The sequence below is a fragment of the Macaca thibetana genome, chromosome 14, assembly GCF_024542745.1.
Source record: "Macaca thibetana thibetana isolate TM-01 chromosome 14, ASM2454274v1, whole genome shotgun sequence".
Classification (NCBI taxonomy): domain Eukaryota; kingdom Metazoa; phylum Chordata; class Mammalia; order Primates; family Cercopithecidae; genus Macaca; species Macaca thibetana.
The window spans coordinates 68,816,422-68,838,719 of record NC_065591.1 but is presented as its reverse complement, the minus strand read 5'-3'; the positions used below and the strand labels follow the sequence as shown (position 1 = coordinate 68,838,719).

The following is a 22,298-nucleotide window of genomic DNA, read 5'->3' as shown; positions in this document are numbered from 1 at the left end:
CTGGGGTTCCAGAACTTGAGGGTAGGTGCTTGAGGAACCACAGAGTCTCAAAGTGGGGAATGTTTCTGGGGCACTCGAGTGCACTGGACACACACACACGCACTCACACACGCATACACACATGCACACACACACTCTTGTGCACATGCACACAAGCACGTGCACACACACGCACGAACCTGCAGCTCCAGCCAGCTGGGCGGCTGTGTCCGTGTCCCATTGACAAAGGTCCTCCTCAGACGCTCCTCACAGTACGGGGCGTAGCCGGGCGGGCCCCCGTGGATGAAGTTCCGCAGGTACTGCAGCCAGAGCACCCGCTGAGGCGGCCCCACTGCAGCCCTGGGCCTCCCCATGTGAGTAGTGAGGGCAGCCACCAGGCCCTCCCCAGCACTTGGAGGCCACTCCTCCAGGCCAGGCTGCTTTCCGTGGCTTCCCTACTCTCTCAGATCCACCGCCTATTTCCAGTCACGTCTGTGGCCTCCCCCACCTCTCCCAGCTCAGCCTCACAGGGGCTCCTCCCCACACCCCTTCACAGCACCAGCCAGTCGGGTTGGTCCTGCCGTGACCTGCTCCACTCTGACCCCAGCACCCAGGGCCTGCCCCAAGGCGAGGGTGCAGAGGGCCTGGGACACGCTCCTGTCAGACTCAGCCCCTCCTAAGTAGAATGGGGCTGAGGGGAGTGTGGGGCAAAGCGGTGGCTGCCTGAGGGGAGGAGGTGCCAGGAAGATGGGGCTCAGTGGGGGGTGGCCAGGTAGGCCTTGTGACCAGGCCCTTTGGAGTCCCTGACTATTGCTCTCCCCGCAGTGCTGGGACAGGGCCCAGCTCCCCTTCCCGCTCCAGGAGGCCAGGCACCTTCCTACCTTGACAAACTTCTCGGAGGGGGCAAAACAGCCCACGCAGAGAGACACGAGAATCCAGCCCCGGGCATAGCTGCTCTTGGAGGGGTTGTGGGTCAGCTGCTTGCTGATCTGGCAGTAGATCTCATCCCTGGGCAGGCAGCAGGGCAAGGGAGGGGGAATCACCCAGAGGAACAGCCCCAGTCCCCACCTCCTCCCAGCAGCCGGTGGTACATGACACAGCTGTCCTCTCTAACTTGCCAAGACCACCCAGGAGGAGGCAGAGTGAGGCTGGGTGGCAGGGCTGAGCCAAGGGCTGGGGTCTGGCTTTGGAGACAGGATCATCAGGCATAAAGCACCTCCCCAACCCCAATCCAGTTCCCACAGCCAGGGCCCCACCCTCCAGGGTGGTACGTATCCTGCTCTGGGCTCAGCAGCCACAGCCACAGGTGACCATGCTAATGAGAAGCACAGTCCCCACCTCTGCCTCCTTCCTAACCAGCTGGTGACTGAGGCAGATGAGTTCACCTCTCTGATCCCAGCCCATAGTCACGGCAGCAGGTGCAACTTCTACCCATGGCAACGGACAAAGCAGAAACAGGAAAAGCGTCCTGGGGTGTCACTGGGGGATGGAATGAGTAGGGACTTTGTCTCTGGTATGTTTCTGTAATGTTAGAATATTTAAGGGGCCATGTATGACTTTTGCAATGGGATGAAAACAATTAAGGTAATTTTTTGGTGTTCATTTTAAAGGAATCCTTACAAGATTGCTGTGAAGACGAATGAGCCAAGGCTTATGATGCACCTAGCACAGTGCCAGACACAGTGAACCCCTCACAAATGCCAGCTGCAATTATTGCTGTCCTTGTTCTTGGGAATGGTTCTTCTCCTCTGCAACCTGGGTGCTCTAAGACTGCAGCCTGCCTGTTCAAGGGCAGAACCCCTGACGATGCAGTGACCGCCAGGGGGCACCCACTGCTGCTCTTCTCTCCCAAAGGACAGGGCTGGGATTACCTAATTCAGTGTCTCAACAGTTTTGAGAGTTTATAATTTCAAAGTAAATTCTGAAGTTACTCATTTTTTTTATGATAAATGAGAACATTTATAACACACACAACCTGCTCACTGTCTAGATCCCAATTATCTCATAAAACAAAGGTAATTTTAAATTTCCAAATAGTAGGAAGGGCAAAGTCTCAGAGCAGTCCTTTAAAGAAAACAAGTTTTGCTTTAGAAACATCCCTCCTGTTGCCACCTTGCCACAGACTAGTGAAACATTATCACCTGCAGCTAGGAGTCTCCCTTCACTTTACAGATGGGGAGACAGAGCCTGAGAATAGGGAGGGATTCACCGTGTGAGGCCCCTCAAGGAGTTGACACCCCAGCCTTTGGACTCTTGGTTCAGAGCTCCTGGCACTGTGTTTTCTAGAAGTGTCAGCTTTAGGTATGATGGTGAGATAATTTGGAGGCAAATTCTTGCCCCTGAGACATACCTGCAGCAGCTGCTTTTCCTCCTGTTGGCGGGTGGCCCTGGGCAGTGTGGCCACCCTGGTGAGGTAGTGACTAGGCTTGGGGAGATAAAAACGGGGGCCTGATAGGAGGCAGGAGGCCTAGTGACCCCTGGGCAAGTCTCTTCCCTACTCTGGACCTCAGTTTCCCATCAGGAAAGTGGGGCTTGGTCCCTGCCTCGTCCTGCTGTCCTCCCAACCAGTACACACACATTCATGGCATCAGCTCTCCCGACAGACCTGTCCTGTGCAGAGACTGTTCTCAGAAAAGTCCTAGCCCTCCTCTCATCAGCTGACTTGATTTTTTTGGTGGCTCCTGGTAACTCCTGGGTCTTCCTTTCAACTCCCCCAAACCCCAGGGACCTGGGTAAAGGCCTCTCCTGGCCCTGTGGGGAAGGAGGTACTTGCAGGATGCCCAGGCATGTGGCCCACAGTAACCCTGACCATGGGCCTGGGGTGGGTGACTCGAGGTGAGCTGGCGGCAGGGGAGTTAAAGCAGGAAATGCATGTTGGATGATGATGATCAAAGCTACCATCTACAGGGCGCTTACTATGCTCCAGGTCTGGTGCTACACACTTTCCATAGCTTTATCTTCCCACAAGCCTGTGTATGAGGTAGCTGCTGCAGGCACACCTCATTTTACTGTACTTCACTCTATTACACTTTGGAGACATTGCATTTTTTACAAATTGGTTTACAAGGACCCTGCATGGAACAAGTCTACCAGCATCATTTCTCCAACAGCACGTGCTCACTTCACGTTTCTGTCACATTTTGGCAATTGTAGAAATATCTCAAATTTATTATTATATTTGCTGTGGTGATCTGTGATCAGTAATCTTTAATGTTACTAATGTGGTTGTTTTGTGCACCGTGAATCGTGCCCATAGAAGATGGCAAACCTAATTGATAAATGTTAGATGTGTTCTGACTGCTCTACCCACCAGCCATTCCCCCATCTCTCTCCCTCTCCTCAGGCCTCCTGATTCCCTGAGACACATTCATATTGAAATTAGGCCAATTAACAACCCCACGATGACCTGTAAGTGTTCAAGTGAAAGGAAGCTCACACATTTTTCACTTTTAATCAAAAGCTAGAAATGATTAGAGAGTAAAGCATGTTGAAAGCCGAGATAGACCAAAAGCTGGGCCTCTTGTGCCACGTAGTTAACCAACTTGTGAATGCAAAGGAATAGTTCCTAAAGGACATCAGAAATGCTACTCCAGTGAATACACAAATGATAGGAAAGTGAAACAGCCTTATTTGCTGATATGGAGAAAATTTTAGGGGTCTGAATAAATCAAACCAGCCACAACATTCCCTTAAGCCAAAGCCTAGTCTAGAGGAAGGCGCTCTCTTCAATTCTCTGAAGGCTGAGAGAGGTGAGGAAGTTGCAGAAGCTAAGTTGGAAGCTCACAGAGATCGCCTCATGAGGTTTAAAGCAAGAAACTGTCTCCAAAATGTAGAAGTGCAGGGTGAAGCAACAAGTGCTGATGGAGAAGCTGCAACAAGTTTTCCAGAAGGTCTAGCTAAAATCACTAATGAAGGTGATTACACTCAACAACAGATCTTCATGGAGATGAACCAGCCTTCTATCGGAAAAAGATGTCATTTAGGACTTTCATAGCTAGAGAGAAATCAATGGCTGGCTTCAAGTCTTCAAAAGACAAGCTGAATCTCCTGTCAAGAGCTAATGCACTGCTGACTTTCCATTGAAGCCAATGCTCAGTGACCATTCCAAAAATCCTAGGGCCCTTAAAAATGATGTACAAGGAGGCCGGGCGCGGTGGCTCAAGCCTGTAATCCCAGCACTTTGGGAGGCCGAGACGGGCGGATCACGAGGTCAGGAGATCGAGACCATCCTGGCTGACACGGTGAAACCCCGTCTCTACTAAAAAATACAAAAACTTAGCCGGGCGAGGTGGCGGGCGCCTGTAGTCCCAGCTACTCGGGAGGCTGAGGCAGGAGAATGGCGTAAACCCGGGAGGCGGAGCTTGCAGTGAGCTGAGATCCGGCCACTGCACTCCAGCCTGGGCGACAGAGCAAGACTCCGTCTCAAAAAAAAAAAAAAAATGATGTACAAGGGGCTGGGCACAGGGGCTCACGCCTGAAATCCCAGCACTTTGGGAGGCTGAGGCGGGTGGATCACAGGGTCAGGAGTTCCAGACCAGCCTGGCCAACATGGTGAAACCTCGTCTCTACTAAAAATACAAAAATTATCCAGATGTGGTGGCAAGTGCCTGTAGTCCCAGCTACTTGGGAGGCTGAGGCAGGAGAATTGCTTGAACCCAGGACGTGGAGGCTGCAGTGAGCCTGCAGTGCCACTGCACTCCAGCCTGGGCAACAGAGTGAGACTGTCTCAAAACAAAACAAAACAAAACAAAAACAAACAAACAAACAAAAAGAATGATGTACAAGGAGATGAATGTTATTTTCATGCCTGCTAATGCAACATCCATTCTGCAACCTATGGATCAAGGAGTAATTTTGGCTTTCAAGTCTTATTTAAGAAATACATTTGATAAGACTATTGCTGCCATAGATAGTGATTCCTCTGGTGGATCTGGGCAAAATCAGTGAAAAAGCTTCTGGAAAGTATTCACAATTCTCGATGCCATTCAGAACATTCATGATGCATGGAAGGAGGTCAAATTATTAACATTAATAGGAGTTTAGAAGAAGTGGATTCCAACCTTCATGAATGACTGAGGAGCTCAAGACTTCAAGAGGAAGTAACTGCAGATGTGGTGGAAATAAATAGCAAGAAAACTAGAATGAGAAGTGGGGCCTGAGGATGGGACTGAGTTGCTGCCATGTCATGATCAAATTTCAGTAGATGAGGAGTTGCCTCTTATGGATGAGCAAAGAAAGTGGTTTCTTGAGATGGAATCTACTGGTGAAGATGCTGTGAACATTGTTGAAATGATAACAAGGGATTTAGAATATTGCATCAACTTGATAAAGCAGCAACAGGGTTTGAGAGGACTGACTCCAATTTTGAAAGAAGTTCTACTGTGGGTAAAATGCTGTCAAACAACATTGCATGCTACAGAGAAATTTTGTGAGAAAGAACGGTCCATTCATGCAGCAAATCTCACTGTTGTCTTATCTTAATAAATTGCCACAGCCACCCTAACCTTCAGCAACCACCACTCTGATCAGTCAGCAGCCATCAACATCAACGCAAGACCCTCCAGCAAATAGATGCAACTTTCAGATGACCGTTAGCATTTTCAGCATTATTTTCTAATCAAGGTGTCTACATTTTTTAGACATAATGCTATTTCATACTTCATAGACTATAGTACAGTATAAATATGACCTTTATATGCACTGGGAAGTCAAAATATTTGTGCTGCTCTCTTTATTGTGATATTTATTTCTGTGGCCTTCAACTGAACCTGCAGTATCTCCAAGGGATGCCTGTTTTATGATTCCCCCTTTACAGACAAGGAATCAGAGGCTTAGAGAGATGAAATAACTCCACCAAGGTCCTAACTCCACCAATTAGCTCCCAGCAAAGCCAAACCCAGGCCTGCTTGCTTTATCTCTTGCTAAGTTGACAGAGGCACCACTCAACCATCAAAAGACTTTCAGGCCCCGGTGCCCCTGCCTCCCGGCACTGACCGGAGAGCTGGCCGCAGGATGCCATTGCCGATGATGAAGTGCAGCTTCTCCAGGTTGGAGGTGGGCCGGTCCTCCAGCATGCTGTTGCCCTGGACCGTGGACTCCCCGTCATGCAGCCTCTTGGTCACCTGGGCCAGAGGGAGAGGACAGGGAAGGTGAAGTCAGGGGCATTCCCCTGCCAGCCAGGGCACCAGCACCCGCAGCTGCCTGCTCCCCAGAAAGCAGAATCTAGGGAGTGAGCAGAAGAACTGGGCTCCCCAGCACCGTCATTACCCCTGCCACGTGCACAGCAGATGCTGGGCCAATAACTGGCCCACATAGCTGGGGCACACTGGCCCGGCGCCACCCACTTCTGGGGACAGAGCTCCTCTGCCATCTCCTCGATACCCTGCACCCCACCCCCCACCCCAGGGAGGTCCTCTCAGCCAGGACAGGGACCTGCTTCTGACTCCAAGCGGGACCCCTATCTCTCTGGGGTGGCCCCCCCATAACTGTGGGTTCTGGAGTATACCCCAGGTTCCAACCACCAGTCACCATCACCCTGTCACCAACACCCTTAGCCCCAAAGTGACCAGGCTCACACTGGTTCTTATGAGATGTTTCTCCTCTCTCATCCCACATAGCCCACAGCACAAGCCCCGAGCTCTGCCCAGAGGAGGTAGGGTGAGTGAGAGGTGAGCGGCAGGAGTGGGTGGTACAGACAGGGAGCACCATGGAAGGCCCTCGTGTCTACCGAACACCCTCGGCTGCCATTTCCACCTTCTTCCCAGGACCCCACGGAGTGGGCGTTTCCTTCCTTGGGTCCCTTGAATATTAAGCGGCAGAGAAGGTATTCAAATCTGAGGCCACACACGTGCAAGGTTGGATTTGTGCCTCAGGTGGGGACAGGACAAGGGCAGAGGTAAAGTGGGAGCCCCTGACCCTGCAGTGGAGGAGCTGGGGAGGCTTCCTGGAGGAGGTGATCCCAGGCAGAGAAAGGAGGAGTTTCAGGCAGAGGGACTGGCATGTGCAAATGTGGGGATGGGGGCCTGGCCCCCAAGGCTGTGAATGCCTTGGTTTGTGTCTGCCTCTCCAATGCATCCTCCCCTGCCACACACACACCAGCCTGGACAACCCCAGAGCACAAGGGCTGGGAGAGTGCCCAGAAAAGGCAAGGTGACTGAAGAATGAATTCAAATAAATTAATCCCGTTCATGCTCCATGAGCACTCTTGTTCCACAGAAAGCTCCCACGCCTCAAAGGTCCTTGGACCAAGTGCCTTGGGTCTGCACCCTGGCTGGAAGTGTGTTCCCTCTCACCTGTGCTGCTACCAGCCTCCCCTGCTCAGTGCCCTCTGCCAGGAAGCCCTTCCCCACCCCAGCCTAAGATCCCACCCTCTTCAGACAGTCCTGTCTGCCTGATCGCCCACCAACCCACCCATGCTGTCCCGTCCCTGGCCAGCCAAGACCCCTGAGGACAGACAGTGTCCACTCCTGCTCCTGCTCCCATGGGCCCCCAGCTTAGCTGTGCTCCAGCCTACCCCACCTAAGGCAGCCACCTGTGGGCTGCCAGACCCCCAGTGTCTGCCCTCACCTCCTCTGTGAGCTTGGACTTCTTTTTCAGAGTCAAATGCACCAGCTTGTGTCTCACACTGCTCCTCTTCTGGCCCTCAGGGAGCTGGGCCTGCAGGACCAGCAGGGATCAGGGTCAAGTGGCTGAGCAGAAAGCAATGACGAGACCCCCAACAGCAAGACTTTGTGGGGAACCATCTCGCTTCCACGTGAGGCTTACAGGGTGCCCCCCACACTGGCACCCTCTACCTGCTCACCCTACCCTTGCACCCCCACCAGCCAACTGGCAGTCAGGAAAACAGACTCAGAAAAACACAGTATGGGAGCTGGCTCCAACTGCAAAGCCCCCGTCTGCTCTGCTGTGAGGCCCCTCAGTTACGGTCAGCACTTCACAGTTTATAAAAGTTTCACATATTTCTTCCCACAAGTAGACAAAGGAGGGTGGCAGGCAGGGGTTGGTGAGGCAGAGATGAATTATAGGATCCTTTTTCTGTGGAGGAGCCCAAGGCTGGCGATGCCAGTAACCCTCCCTGTAGGCCTGGGAGGGACATCAGCCAGAGGGCACCTTGGCCTCACCTCACCCTCGCCCTGCAGGGCCTGCAGCTCCCTCTTGTACGTCTTCTTGCCCAGGGTCTCGTAAATCTTGGTCATCACAGGGATCTTCTCGCTGCCGTCACTCATGGCTGTGTGGTACTTGGGCTCCGGGAGGTCCCCCATGAAGCGGAGGATGGTGATCCAGACCGCCAGGGCTGCCTGGGGCAGAGCGTGCATGTCAGAAGCCAGAGCAGAGGACATTGCTAAAGCTGTCAGAATGACCTGGTGGTTTGGGGAGAGGGCTGGAGACACCCCCTCCTGCATGGTGAACCCTTAGGCTGGGTGCCACAGTGAAGACTATAGTCAGACCTGGTCCCTGGCCCCCAGGGACCCACCACCCTCATCACCTATGGCCACCAGCAGCAGCAGAGTCCACAACACCAGCCCTGGCCCCACCCAGCAGTGACCTAGTGGCAGGCAGGCCTCACCAGCTGGTCACCCTCGTCGTCATGGTAGAGCAGTGGCTGTTTGAGTGGCCGCCGGGTGTAGGAGTGCGTGGTTGTCCCCTGGAAGTAGGTGGCAGCAAACTTGGCAAATTTATACTCAGAGAGGTCCTCCTCATCCTCGTCAGGCAGGGGCAGGGCTGCATCCAGGTCCTCCTCCACCATCTCCCTCCGCCCTCGCTCCAGGTCCTGAAGGAGACAAGAGGTATGTCCTGGAGTCCCAGCTACTCGGGAAGCTCAGGCAGGAGGATCACCTGAGCCCAGAAGTTCAAGTCTGCAGTGAGCTATGATCACACCACTGCACTCCAGCCTGAGCAACAGGGTGAGACCCCATCTCAAAAAAAAAGAAAAAAAAACCTGAGAACGGCCTTGGAGAGGGACAGGACCCAGTTCATCCCGGCTACCCACTGCTCAGAGGGGCTGGGCGGGCTTTAAGGCCAAGGGCACAGGAGGAGGGAGGATCAGCCCAAGTGGTGTGGGGGCCTCTGGAGCCCCTGTCCCCAGCCTGGTACCTCAAAGCCACTAGGTGCCTGGCCCTCCTGGCCTGGCAGGCCACCTGAAGTCCCCAGGAAGCCAAACATCTTGTCCACCATGTCTGAGTGATTGACGGGCTCGTGGCGGGCCCTTTCCATCTGCTCTAGGAGCTCCTTCTTCCGCCGAGCAGCCTCCTTCTCCTTCAGTTCCCGCTCGGCGTCCTCACGAGCCAGCTGGGCCAGGCGCTCCTGGGCAATTGGGGTGACACAGAAGACACAGGGTCAGCCCCGGTGCCACAGCCTCAGGGAACAAGCTCTCCCTGGGAAGCCCCTGCAGCAGCCAGGGCCTCGGTCCCCACCTCCTGACCGCCGGGGAGAATGGAGCCTCCGACTTCCCCACCTCTGGGCCACTCAGAGGCCTCTCAACAGGCCAAACAGCAATCTGCCCATCCTTCAGGGCTCTCAGGGAGCCACCTCCTCCAGCAGCCTGCTCCATGGGGACCACACCAACCCAGACACCCCACGGCCATTGGCTTGAGGCTCTAGACCAGGGCCGCCCAATAGAAATACAATGTGAGCCACCCATGCGGTAGCCATGTTTTAAAAAGCAAAAAGGAATAGGTGGGATTAGTCGTAGTAATATATTTTATTTAACTCAATATTTCCCAAATATTATCTTAGCATATAATCCATATTACAAAAATAATACTGAGATATTTTATATTCATTTTTTCCCCACCAAGTCTTCAAAATCTAGTGTGTACTTCACAATTACAGCACTGTGTCATTCGGATGGACCACACTGCAAGTGTTCGGTTGCCACTGTGGCTGGTGGCTCTCTACCGGGCAGCAAGGCACCCTCGTGCCGTCAGCTGGCTTGGGCTTTTATCAGGGTGTTCTCTCCCAGCTAGAAAGGGGCTGCTGAGGGCCTGGGTCTCTTCCTCTGGAGCCACCACAGCCCTCGGTCCTTTTGCATGGCACAGGACCAGGTGCCCAGTGAGAGCTCAGGCAACGCTGGCCGAGTGGGTCTAGTGCAGCCACTCTGAAGGGTGGAAGGAAGGCTGCGGTGCCGGGTGACATGAGCAGCCAGACGAGGCGCCTGGAGGCTCTCGGCTCACCTGATGCTTGCGCTCCGCCTCCTCCTTGGCCTTCTTGGCACTCATCTCCTTCCGGAGCTTCTCTTCCTCTGCCAGCCGCATTTTCTCAGCCTCGAGGCGCCGCAGGTACTGAGGGAAGGGGGCAGCCAGGGGGCATGGAAATGTGTGTAGCTGTTGTTGCAGGGATTCCTGCCAGCTCCACCCACCCGACTCTGAGTTCTAGAACTGGGCATGACTTTGCCAAATAATTTGGCAGATAGGACAAGTGAGGTAACCAAGAAATTCTCTAGGTTACCCAGCGGGTTGGAGGCACCACTGATCCTAAAGCCCGGCCAGATCTGCCTCGGTCTCTCAGAGATTCCCAAGAGTGACTGAGGTCCCAGCCCTGCCCTTGGCCAGGAGGATGGAAATGAGGGTATGGTCCCAGGTTTGTGCACTCCTCAGAGCAGGCATAACCACAGGTCCACCCCATAGGTCCCGCTTCCTGGCCAACACCTGAGGGTGATACGTGGACACTCCCCACCCAGGGGTCAGAGGTCTGCTGATTGGCTGCTACGGACTTGCTCCCTCACCTCAGCCCTGAGGCGTTGGTGCAGCCTGCGGGCGATCATGCCCCGGGCATAGGCCTGCACGGTAAGCACAGCCCAGAGGCGGTGGCGGAAGGCCTTGCGCACCAGATAAGCACGGCAGCGGGCCTGGAACTGGATGATGCGCTGGCGGGCCAGGCGGTACTGCTGGTGCAGCTTCCGGGAGCGGTGTAGAGCCTGCAGCCGCAGGAAGCCCAGACGCATCTGCAAGGACAGCCACCCCGTGCTCAGAGCCTGCTGTCCCATTCTAGACTGACCCTGCCTGCAGAAGCTTCCACGGCACCGGCCTCCACTCTCAGACAGGCACCCCCAGAAGGCATGGCCCCGTCTCCTCTCAGATTAGGGCCCCCCCCCATCGTTAGAAAGTTCTGTTTCCTCTCAGACAACATATTTTTAGGTGACCTTGACTCTCCCTGAGTTGGGCCCCCCTGAGAGAATCCTAGATCAGGAGCTGCAACCAACCAGTCTGCTTCCCATCCAGCCCCGACAAGCCCTAAGCCCAGCTGCTGCACAGAGGTCCATGTGACCCAGCCACTCCCAGCCCCATCTGAGATCTCTCATAATCCCAGAGTGCTCCCAACACCCAAAAACACTCCAGAAGGAGAACAATACACATTGCTGGCCAGCTGGAAGAAGCCACAAGAGCCAGATTCAGACTTCGGGCTGGAGGAATGGTAGTGGCTGGCCAGGGCAGTGGCAGGAGGCCAACGAGGTCAGGTTGTGCTGCCTGGGTGCAGGCCAGTCCCGCTGCCATGGCAGCAAGGCTGGGTTCAAAGGCCTGTTGGGGCAAGAGAAGCCCATGGGGAGGCTCACCAGCCCGTAGTTCTTCCTGCAGTTGTGACCCCGCCAGTGCCTCTGGATCAGCGTGGCAGCGTTCTTCAGCTTCAGGAAGTTAGACCTGAAACAGCGGGAGTGGCGCGGGTAAGCAGTGTCCAGAGGCAGCCAGGGCACAGGTGGGTTTGGGATCACGAGGGCATGCTGAGTCCTGGCTCTACGACTTCCTAGCTATGTGACCTTGGGCAAGGCACATAACCTCTGTGCCTCAGCTTCCTCATCTGTACAATGCGTAGAATAATGCTTGCCCTGCCTGCCCCACAGGCCTGTCACATAAGCCTATGAAGGTAGACATTCAAAAGGTATTTGTTGAATGAATAAATGTATGAAAAAACAAGTAACTAAAATAATATAAAGATTAAAAGCTTTGAACAGTCTAACTTCCTCATTTTATACATGAGGCAACTGAAACTTGATAGGTTGGGACCAGAGCCTGTGTCTTCTGACTGACCCTAAGTGAGCCCATTGCTGCTCCCCCTGCACACAGCAGGCTGCTTCTGCAGGAAAACAGTCATCTTTGGCCTGATGGAGGACAGAGACCACGCACAGACAGCAGGGGTCTGCTGAATGTAGAAATAAATAAAGGAAGAGTGAAGGATGGGTATGTCAGTGTGCATGTGGGCCAAAAAGTCAATGCTTGGAGACACACATAAGCAAATGAGCAACTGTGGGAATGGGTGGGTGGGTGGATGGATGAATGGATGAGTGAATGGGTGGGTGGGTGGGGGGATGGATGGATGGATGGGGGAATAGGCGGGCGGATGGATGGATGGATGGATGGATGGATGGATGGATGGATGAATAGGTGGGCAGATGGATGGATGGATGGATGGATGAATAGGTGGGCAGATGGATGGATGGATGGGTGAATAGGTGGGCAGATGGATGGATAGATGGATGGATAGATGGGTGAATAGGCAGGCGGATGGACGGATGGATGGATGGATGAATAGGTGGGCGGATGGATGGATGAACGGATGGATGGATGGATAGGTAGGTAGGTGGGTGGGTGAATGGATGGATGGATGGGTAGGTGAAGGGAGAGAGTGACCATATGAACTGCAAAGGGGTGTGTTGCAGGATTTTCGCAGAGCTTTAATCACATTTTGGAGTCAGTCCTGCACATTTGTGAATTGTCACAGGTGTACAGATATCCTTTACATAGAATATGAGACACATTTTGTATTCATAATTTATAAAATCTCAAATTTCCTCTGTGCAAAATTTCATCAGCATCTGAAATGAACAGTGGGTCCACATGTGAGTCTCATGTATCCACATGTGAATGTGCGTACGTAGGTGAATGTATTGGATTATTTGGCTTACATGGCACAATGGGTCCATGTAAATCATGTATCTATATTCCTCTGTGTTTACATGATCATGTGTGCATGCTGTGCATGTGTGCACTTGTTTCATAGGTGAACATGTTTTTTTCCTAGTGTTCATGCGGGCAGAGCAGAGGAGAGCCAAACACCACACGTACACCTGTATGTGGGCTGAGGAGGGGAGGAGCTGGTGGGAACACGCACCTGTCTTTGAACCCCCGGATGACCTTCTGGAGGAGGATGACTCTGTCAGTGATGGCTTTGTCCCGCTCCACTTCCAGCAGCATGTCATGGTGGTCCTAGGAGGCAGAGCTCCTGAGCAGCACCCCACAAGGTCTCTAGAGCCACCTGCTCAGTCCCAGCTGGGGCCTCTCTTCCTTCACTGGGAGCCCAGGTCTAGAACTCAGTTGGGTCCCATGAGCTCCCAGCTGGCTCTGGCTCCTGGGGCAGCCTCCCACAGCCACCAGGACAGACAGGGGTTGTGGCTGTTTCCCAGAGGCCCAGGCAGGACAAATGGAGCAGAAGGTGCCTAGTCTCTCTGGATGAGGTCGGAAGGCCCAGTACGCACACACACCGGCTTCTTCCCTATCATCAATCTGCCCAAGCCCCCTGCTTCTAGACCCCCCTGTCACATCAGTCCCTCACCTGGGCTGGGCTGTCGCCATTCCTCTCCTGAATCTTGGCAGCAGCCTCCTAACCAAAGGTCTCACGGCCTCCCTGGCTCCCTCTCCGGCCCTCCTTCACAAGCAGCCAGAGAGACCCTCCTAAACACAACCTGATTGGTGACCCTACAGTGACACCTCATGGTTCCCCAGGTCGAGCCTGGGTTCTTCACCCTGGCACTCAAGGCCACCCATGATCCAGGGTGTCTGCCAACTTTTCCAGCCCTCTCTCCTCCTCACCCAAGACCCCAACCCTCACTCTAGTTGGACAAAACTTCATTGGTTCACTTAATACATAAGAATTGAACGCCTCCATGTGCCGGCACTGTGCTAGGTGCTGGGGAGGGGAGGGGCTGCCACAATGAACCAGGGAGACATGGCCCCTGCCCTTGGGGAGGGTAGAGTTTCATGAGGGAGCCACATCCATCAGATAATCACAGACACACAGGGCCCTGACAGAGGAGATGCTCAGCTAAGGCATTCTGAATGAATGAATGAATGGATGAATGAGCATGTCTAGCCTCTCAAAACCATGGCCATATTGGAAGAACCTAGCAGTGTAAGTCAGGGGCTGATGGCGCTCCTCCGAGTTCCCTGGCATTAGATGCCATCGTGATTCCTGCCTTCCCCACTTTGTTCACACAGGGGCTTGGCATCAGACTCCCCCAGACTGGAAGCCCTGCTGCCTGTTTCCTAGCTGCCTGGCTTCGGGCAACTGACTTCTCTCTGAGCCTGTGAAACGGGTATATTTTCTTCTCCACAGGACTGTTTCAAGGATTAAATTAGCTCATGGATGAAAAGCCCCCACCCAGCGCCTGGCACATGGAATATGCTTTCTGGCTGACCACTGTGGGAGGCACAGGCAGGGAACATTCATCACATCTTGCTAATGAGGAAATGCAGGTGCAAGGAGAGAAAGGGCCTAGCCTGAAGCCCCTTGGCTGGAGAGGATTTAAAAGAGGCCACAGGCTCCCTCCAGTTCAGAGCTGGTTCCTGTCCCTCCTGCAGCTGTCCTGGAGTGTGCAGGCCCCACCCCCCACACCAGAGGAAGGAGCCCTGTCATCCGGGACAGCCAGAAATCTAGCACAGCGGAAATGCAAATGGGGAAGCCCAGCGCTGGGAGCTCGCACTGTCCCTGTTGTGGCTGCCCTGCCACTGCCAACTCCCAGCCATTTCTCCAAGGCTGTGACTCCGTGACTCCCACAGGCCCTGCTTCCTGCTTCCCTCCCCAGCTGCCCAGGCAGCAATGGGAGCTGAGCTCCCTACAGAGTGACGGACAGGTGGAATGCTGCGGACCCCAGCATGGGATGGACCCTGCCAGGCAGGAAACCACAGGAAGGAACCTAAAGATACACTCAAGAGACCCCACACAGGGACACCCCAATTTACAGATGGGAAAATGAGGCTCAGAAAAGGCCCCAAGGCAAGCAGCACCCCCGCCTCCCTGCTGTGGGCCTGACAGCCAGCCCGCCCCTGGCATGTGCTTTGTAACCTGTGGTCAGTGCGCTGACCCTGCTCCCAGGTGGTAGATGATCTCAAACACCACTTACCCTTCCCCACCGGAGAGACCAGATCCCACCTGCTCCTCCAGCCACACCATAGCCCGGCAGGAAGGATCTCAAAGCCCCAGCACTGCCTCCCTCTCCCGAGCACCCCAGGCCACATGATGGGAATTCACAGTGCCCCAGGGCAGCCCAGGGAAGCTGTGCTCACCTTCAGAAAGATCTTGGTTTTGCCTATCTGCCAGTCATCGTGGGTGCCCAGCACAGTCTCAGCCATGCGCTGGCACGTCCCGCGAAGGTCACCCTGGAGTGGGGATGGTGGACACAAGGGAATGGGCAGTGTCTCCAGTGGGAAGGCCCCCAGAGTGTCCCTGAGGCTGGGAGGCAGGGCTCTTCTCCAGCTCTGCCCCTGACTCAAAGTGTGACCTCAGCTGGGTCCTGCCTTCTCTGAGCCCCAGTTTTCTCCTTAGCTCAGCTGGATGGTATGATTGCAAAACCCTTTCTCACAACTGACATCCAGGGCCCGCGTGGCAGCCCTGGTCTTGTTCCTTACACCACCATGTGTGAAGTCCTCACTAGGTGAACATGGCAACTGAAGCCTACTGATGCATTCCAAGACCGGACCCCCAATTTTCCATGCTGTACCTGAGAGGATGAGCAGATGTCAAGTCCAGCTCACAGTCCTGATAAGAAAATTGGGATCCTTGCCCAGCCAAAGCTGGGACCCTCCTCTCCTGCCCTCTTTGCACTCAGCCCTGTACCTGCTTGTAGGCTGGCTTCACACCCGGCAGCAGCACGCGGTACCGCTCCACGAACTCCACGAAGCTGTAGCGGATGGGGTAGCCAGCTCGGCGGATTCGGATGGTCTCCATCATCCCTGAGTACCGCAGCTGGCGCACACACAGGTGCCGGTCAAACAGCTGCCGGGCAGACAGACAAGGGCATCAGGGCCAAGGCTCCTGCTGGGAGGCAGCCCTGCTATGCACTTGACCAACCCAGACAAAGGCTCAGAAAGGCCAAGTCCACATGGCACGGGAGGAGCAAAGCTGGGACAGGCACCTGGATCTGCAGCTCAAATCCACAAAATAGCATAAAGTGAGGCCTGTTGTGGCGGAGTTGTGTGCTTTGGAAGCACACAGAAGACATAGATTAATTCCTCTTGGGACACCCAACAGGCAAGCTTCATGGAGGAGGCGTCTTTATCCCCCTAACGCTGACAGGAGGGAGAGTATTCCAAGGCTGGAGGGGGTAAGCCTGTGCAAAGGTGTGGAAGCCTGAAAGCGCAGGACTTTGTTGGGAATCTTGGGGGAGCTAGAGAGGCTGGTCCAGGCCAAGTTATGGCTGTGCAGGTAAGGGGTGCTCTGCACAGCCCCAGGGAGGACCTTTCACACTGCAGCTATCGTACATCTGTGGTTATTCAGACAACGTTCTAGCTGCCTTAAGGAAGCAGCACATTTTTCAAAGGGCCCTGGGGTTTGGTTGGTGGAGGGGCTGGGGAGAGAGTACAAGGCAGGTGCTGGGCTGTGAGGCTGTGGGGCTCTGTGAGGGCCTCATCTATGGATGCTGGAAGCCAGGGAAGGTTTAGAGCAGGGAGAGACTGGGCCAGGTCTGCATTTGAGAACAATGTCACTGGGGTCCAGGGGAGGCAGGACAGGAGGCGAGGGAGGCAGGAGACCCTTGAGGAGGCCGTTGCCAAGGCCCAGTACACAAATGCTAAGGACTGGCCTGAGGGAAGGGTCCCACTTCAGAGCCAGGGAGACTGTGCCTGACTGCCCTGGTCTCAGTCCCCTACACCCCCTGCATTACAGGGAGAGCTCACTGGAGCCCTCTGCGAACCTCAGGCCCCTGCAGACCTGAGTCCTAAAGGGGTCAGGCCTCATCCACTTCGGCGAATGTTTTCCAGGCAGGAGGCAGCGGGAGGGGACAGTCTTGCAGCCTGTCAGCTTCCGGAGCCTGTTTCCTCTCTCTCCGGGCCACTTTCCCCGGCCTTCCTTCCCTGCGCAGATCCCGAGGCCCCAGCTTCCCCTGCGCCTCCCTGCAGGCCTCTGGGTAAACAACCCTCCCAGAGCCTGTGCTGGGGAAGGAGAGGGCTCGCAGCGAGGTGGCCCCAGCCTGAGCCCCTTAACCTCCCTGAGCCCCCAGTCCCACATCTCTAACCTGGGACCGCCACAGTCTCTTTCTCACGGGCTGTTTGAGAAGGCTGAAGGAAGCTGTGGCCTGTCCATCCAGCCTATGCTGGGCACACAGAAAGGGCCCAACAAATGTTATTCAGAAAAGTCAAGAATGAGAATATCCCAACCAGATGGAGGGATGGGGGAGGCTTCCAGGAGAAGGTGGTGGTTGAGCTGGGCCAAAGGAGAAGGGGACTTTCAAAGAAGCATCCCTAGCAAGAACCACAGCTGCCAATCACTGGGCACTTGCTGGGGCCGGGCATCTGCAAGCATTATTGCATGGAATAGTCTCAGGAGGTAGGGATGGTCAGTCCCATTTCCATGTATGAGGAAACTGAGGCGTAAGAGAAGAAACTGCCTTGTCTGCAGTCACCCACTTGTAAGTGGTAGAAGCAGGATCTGAACCTGCCGCAAGCCCCCTGCAGAGTCTAGGCTCTTTCCAAGGCACCTGCTGCCTCCAGTAAATAGGGGGCCTTGTTTTGTAAGCTCCCAGGGTGCCCCCAATTCCCTAAAGGGACAAAGTCTCACATCCTTCACTCCCACCCTACCTTATTCTTGACAGAGCTCCTCCACATCACCCTAGCTGCCACCCGCCAACCCCAGGCCAGGGCTGCTCACCATGGGCTTCTTGAACTCATTGGGCTTGATGCATCGCACAAAGAAGGGCTGGCAGGCACCCAGCGTGCGCATCAGCAGCTCCAGCGACCGCTTGAACTGGCTGCTGAGTGTGGGCGAGCGCTTCCTGGTCTCGGCGCCCTGGGGGGACGGACGGCAGAGATGGGAGGGGCTGTGCCTGCCCCTATCCAGTGTCCCAGTAGCCGCCCAGTAGGAAGCGTGAGGGGAGGTCAGTGGGTCAGGGTTTGAGGGACAGGGCGGTATTCGAAGTTTTCCTGCAAAATGCCTCTCCTCACCGTCTGAGCTGGAGCCTGGACCCCAGATACCCCTCCAGGAAGCCTCCCAGGACTTCCAAAGGAACCAGCTCTGGGCCAGGGGGAAGTGAACCCTACAGGAAGATCTCCGCACTGGGAGTCGGGAGCCTGCCCCTGCCCCTGCCCCTGCCCCTGGTGCGCTGGATGACTCTGAGCAAGGGGCAGCCCCTCTCTGAGTCTCATCCTCCCTTCCCTGCATAAAAGAGTAATCGGACTTGGTCACCTCAGGACCCTGAGGTCGTCTCTAGAGACAGGGGTTAGACAAACCTAGATTCAAGCCCTGGCCCACCACTTCCTAGCTGTGTGGCCTTAGGCAGGTCACTAAATGTTGCAGAACCTCAGTCTCCTAAGTGGAGGTGATGCCATCTATCCATCTGACCAGGCTGTGATGAAGGTCAGAGGTCAGGGCATATTTCAGTAAACAGCAACCTGGAAAGGTGGTGCCGCCTTCTGGGAACCTGTGGGCAAGTGCGAGGAGGAGGGGCGGGAGCTGCTGGTGACCTCTCCCCTCCCAGGCTTAGCTGGCAGCAGCAGGCTAGGGGCGGGGCAGGCCTGGCTAATCCTCCTAAGAAGGCACACAAGCAACTTCCCCCTCATCCCCGCACTGTGGCACCGACGCGGCCAGGGGTTCTGTGCTCCACCAGCCACTACCTGGGTGATCCTGGCAGCCAGCGAGCACCATGCACCTCCCTGCCCTACTGGGGTCCCCTCTGAGAATACTGTGGAATGAGGTAAAGCCCTGAGCCACAAACAGGAAGCCAAACGGCAGGACTGATGGGAACTGGACACAGAGCTCAGGTTCTCTTCCAAAGCATCTTGATGAGTGTCTTCCTGGCAATTTTCATTTGGTTGAGAATTTCGTATTTTATTTTATTAAACGTCATTTGGTTAATATTATAAGATTTAATATCTTTAGAGTCACTATTTCATCTGATATCCTGTATCATCAAAAATCAGGGGTGCAGATGTAGATATGTAAGGTATTTGGGGGGACAAAGGTGTTATGCTCATACTCAATTTAGGAAATATGCCACCAGACTGTGATGAGGCCTTCTGAGAAAGAGCCAGTGCCTGCAATTCTGAAATCTGCAATGCTTTCCAATTGCGTTGTATTTGGAATATATGCTAGGATTTTGCCCAGGGAAGCTGCGGAGTATTTGCAATGTGGTAGGGTGGTGGTCAGATCTGTGGCTCCCGGGATTGTCCTCAACTTGATCCAGCAGCAGCACTGGGTGACCCCAGTCACTGGAGGGGAGCTATTCAAGTTGGGCTGTACCCAGCCTGCGTTAGGGCCCCTGACATGAGTACACACATACGCATGCACACACACAACACACACACCCCTCAGCATGCACACACACACACACACGGAGCTCACGTGTACCACCACGTGCACACACACGCACACGCATGCCCTTCTTTGGTCTTGGTCATCACAATAAAACTACTGCTTTCTGCCCGTCCTCCCAGCTGGGCTCAGAGCCCCATGAGGACAGGACGGGTCTGCCTCTATATTGCTGCGTGGCCAGGACCTACCTGACACAAGTAACAGTCAACACTTTGATCTACTGAAGTGCTGTTGAACTGGTTCCTAGTGACATCCATGGGTTCACAGAAACTGTCCACCTTCCCGTTGCTCCAGCCAAACATCTAACAACTGTCCACAGTGCCTCTTCTGTCACATTCAATATATTAGCAAATCTTACAGGCTCTACTTTCAAAATATCTCCAGAACCTGACCCCTTACCACTTCCTTCACCGTCAGCCTGGTCCCAGCCACCAGCGTCGCTCTCAAATTCCTGCAGCAACCCCCCAACTAGTCTCTTTGCTTCCATCCCCCACACTCCAGGCCACCCTCCCCTGGAACTGGGGAGTTAGAGAAGAGGAAAGAGTGGCAGAGCCAAGAGCCACACCTGCCTCACCAGCACGGCCACCCTACAGCACAGGCCCTTCAGACAGAGACTCTTCTGGGTGCTGGGGCTTCGAGTGCCTGGGACTCTTCCACTCTCAACACAGCAGCCCAAGTGAGGCTGCTAAAACAAAACCATGTCCTTTCCCCACCCAGAACCCTCCACTGGCAACTTGATTCACTCGCATGAAGGCACAGGTCCTTGTAGGGACCCACAGTGCCCCCAAAGGAGCTAGTTCCAGGGGCCTCTGGTCTTTACAACACCTGTTCCTACCCCTCCAGCCTCCTCGCCCTGCCTGGGATGCACCTGGGCTGCAGGCATAGGCTTGCAAAGCACCTCAGGGCATCTGTGCCTGCTGTCCCCTCTCCCTGCAAAGCTCTTCCTCCGGAATGTGGCTGGGCACATTCTTCCTCACCTCCTGCTCAGCTTCTCAGGCAGGCCTTTCCTAACTCCCCATTGAAAATCACAGAGCCCCACCGCCTTATTCCTCCCTTCTTAATGTTTCCCTATGCCGCATCTCACCATCTGATACACTGTAGCTTTTACTTATTTATTGGCTTTCTATTTACTATTATTTTTGAGACAAGGTCTCACTCTGACGCCCAGGCTGGAGTACAGTGGCACGATCTTGGCTCACTGCAGCCTCGACCTCCCAGGCTCAAGCCTCTTGCCTCAGCCTCCTGAGTAGCTGGGACTACAAGTGTGTGCCGCTGTGCCTAGCTAATTTTATGTTTTTTGTAGAGACAGGATTTTGCCATTTCGCCGAGGCTGGTCTCGAACTCCTGAGCTCAAGCAATCTGCCCACCTCGGCCTACCAAAGTGCTGGAATTACAGTTGTGAGCCAGTGCACCTGGCCTTGGCTTTCCAACTATCCCCTCTTCTGCTGGAACTTAAGTTCCATAAGGACAGAGACCTTTTCTGTTTTGTTCACTGCTACGTCCCCAAGACCCATGACAATGCCTGGCATGTAGTAGGCACTCAATAGGTAGTCAACTGGGTTTCTGATTTGGTTTTATTTCATTGAGGGGAAAGGCTGTCCTTCCTGGTATTTGCTGTTTTCTGTGACAATCTGCAGATAGGGATGGGGTAAAGGTGGAAGTGAAAAGTCCAAAGCCTCCCCAGAAAGGACCTGAGAGGAAGACCCCAGAGCGTGATGTGAAAGGGGCTGGGAATTCTCAGGCAGGAGGCCACCTGCATAGAGTGAACAGGCGTCTCTTGGGCTTGGGGCCCCAGGATATATGACTGGGCTTTGGCATTAATCAGGGGGTAATCAATGTCCTGGAAGAGCTGCCTTCATCACAGCTGGACTTGGCCCTTGACCAGCAAGTGCTGTGGTGTTTCAGAACTCTGCCAGGCAGGCAGGAAGGAAGAGGGACTCAGCACCAGGCCAAAGTGGAAGGATGTCAGTATTTGGCAGAGAGGAAATGAAGGTCTGAGGAGAGAAAAAGAGGCAAAGGGGTTGACAGCACTATGCTGTTGCTAAGGGGTACCCAGCACCTTTGGGATCTAGAGCACCATGGGAGCCACAGCCTGAACCAGAGCTCAGGACACAGCAGGGCTGCTGTTTCAGGCCTAAGGAGGTCCGGGGAATGGTGTCTCCTAGTCCCAGCTCCCCGTCAGAATGCTGTGACCTGGAATGAGTCATATCCCCTCTCTCAGCCTCAGTCTCTCATCTGCAAAATGCAGAAAATGCCACCTGTCCCTCCTGCCTTGCAAGGTTATCTGAGCATCCGACCAAGGCATGGCTGTAGGCGCCCACTAGGGCCTGGTGGAAGGACCAGGGATTGATGCCTCCAAGGGGCCTTAGGAGACCTGTGTTCGAGTCCCTGCTCTGTCCCTGGTTCCCAGAGGACCCTAGGCAAGACTTGCCCCTTTTCTAGGACTCAGTTTCCTCCTTGAAGAAAGAAATGCCTACAGCACACACAACTCAAAAACCAAACACAAAAATCACTCCACAAACCACTCCACACAAAAACACACTCCAAAAAAAGGAGAAAAAGCCCAACCCTTTCCCTGAGCCTCAGCACCGTGGGGGCTCGGGACCAAGCCCCACCAGGCCGCTGGGGTCTTTTACCTTCACAGCAGCTGCTGAGTGGCGCAGAGTGCCCGATGAATAACCACAGAGAAACTACAACAGGAACCACGGTGCAGAGTGAGATGGGGAGAGGAGGGGCAAGGAGAACGTGGTGGGTCACAAAACCACTCAAAATCCACCACGGAGAGAGGGGGACCCTCAGGGAGAGGG

General features: G+C 54.5%; 1 protein-coding gene across 5 annotated transcripts in view; it reads right to left on the bottom strand.

The window, feature by feature from the left end:
* The window catches only part of MYO7A (myosin VIIA), an 85,653-nt gene that overhangs the window by 24,495 nt on the left and 38,860 nt on the right, over positions 1-22,298 (bottom strand). For all 5 annotated transcript variants that reach the window (XM_050757457.1, XM_050757455.1, XM_050757458.1 and 2 more), the window contains 14 exons: positions 17,833-17,970; positions 15,805-15,963; positions 15,255-15,347; positions 13,084-13,178; positions 11,531-11,615; positions 10,703-10,921; positions 10,152-10,259; positions 9,073-9,282; positions 8,546-8,749; positions 8,100-8,276; positions 7,546-7,635; positions 5,974-6,101; positions 861-987; positions 180-299 (listed from right to left, as the gene is read on the bottom strand). In XM_050757457.1, coding sequence (XP_050613414.1) covers positions 180-299; positions 861-987; positions 5,974-6,101; positions 7,546-7,635; positions 8,100-8,276; positions 8,546-8,749; positions 9,073-9,282; positions 10,152-10,259; positions 10,703-10,921; positions 11,531-11,615; positions 13,084-13,178; positions 15,255-15,347; positions 15,805-15,963; positions 17,833-17,970 — 1,953 coding nt within the window. The remainder of the gene's footprint in view (positions 1-179; positions 300-860; positions 988-5,973; positions 6,102-7,545; positions 7,636-8,099; positions 8,277-8,545; positions 8,750-9,072; positions 9,283-10,151; positions 10,260-10,702; positions 10,922-11,530; positions 11,616-13,083; positions 13,179-15,254; positions 15,348-15,804; positions 15,964-17,832; positions 17,971-22,298) is intronic.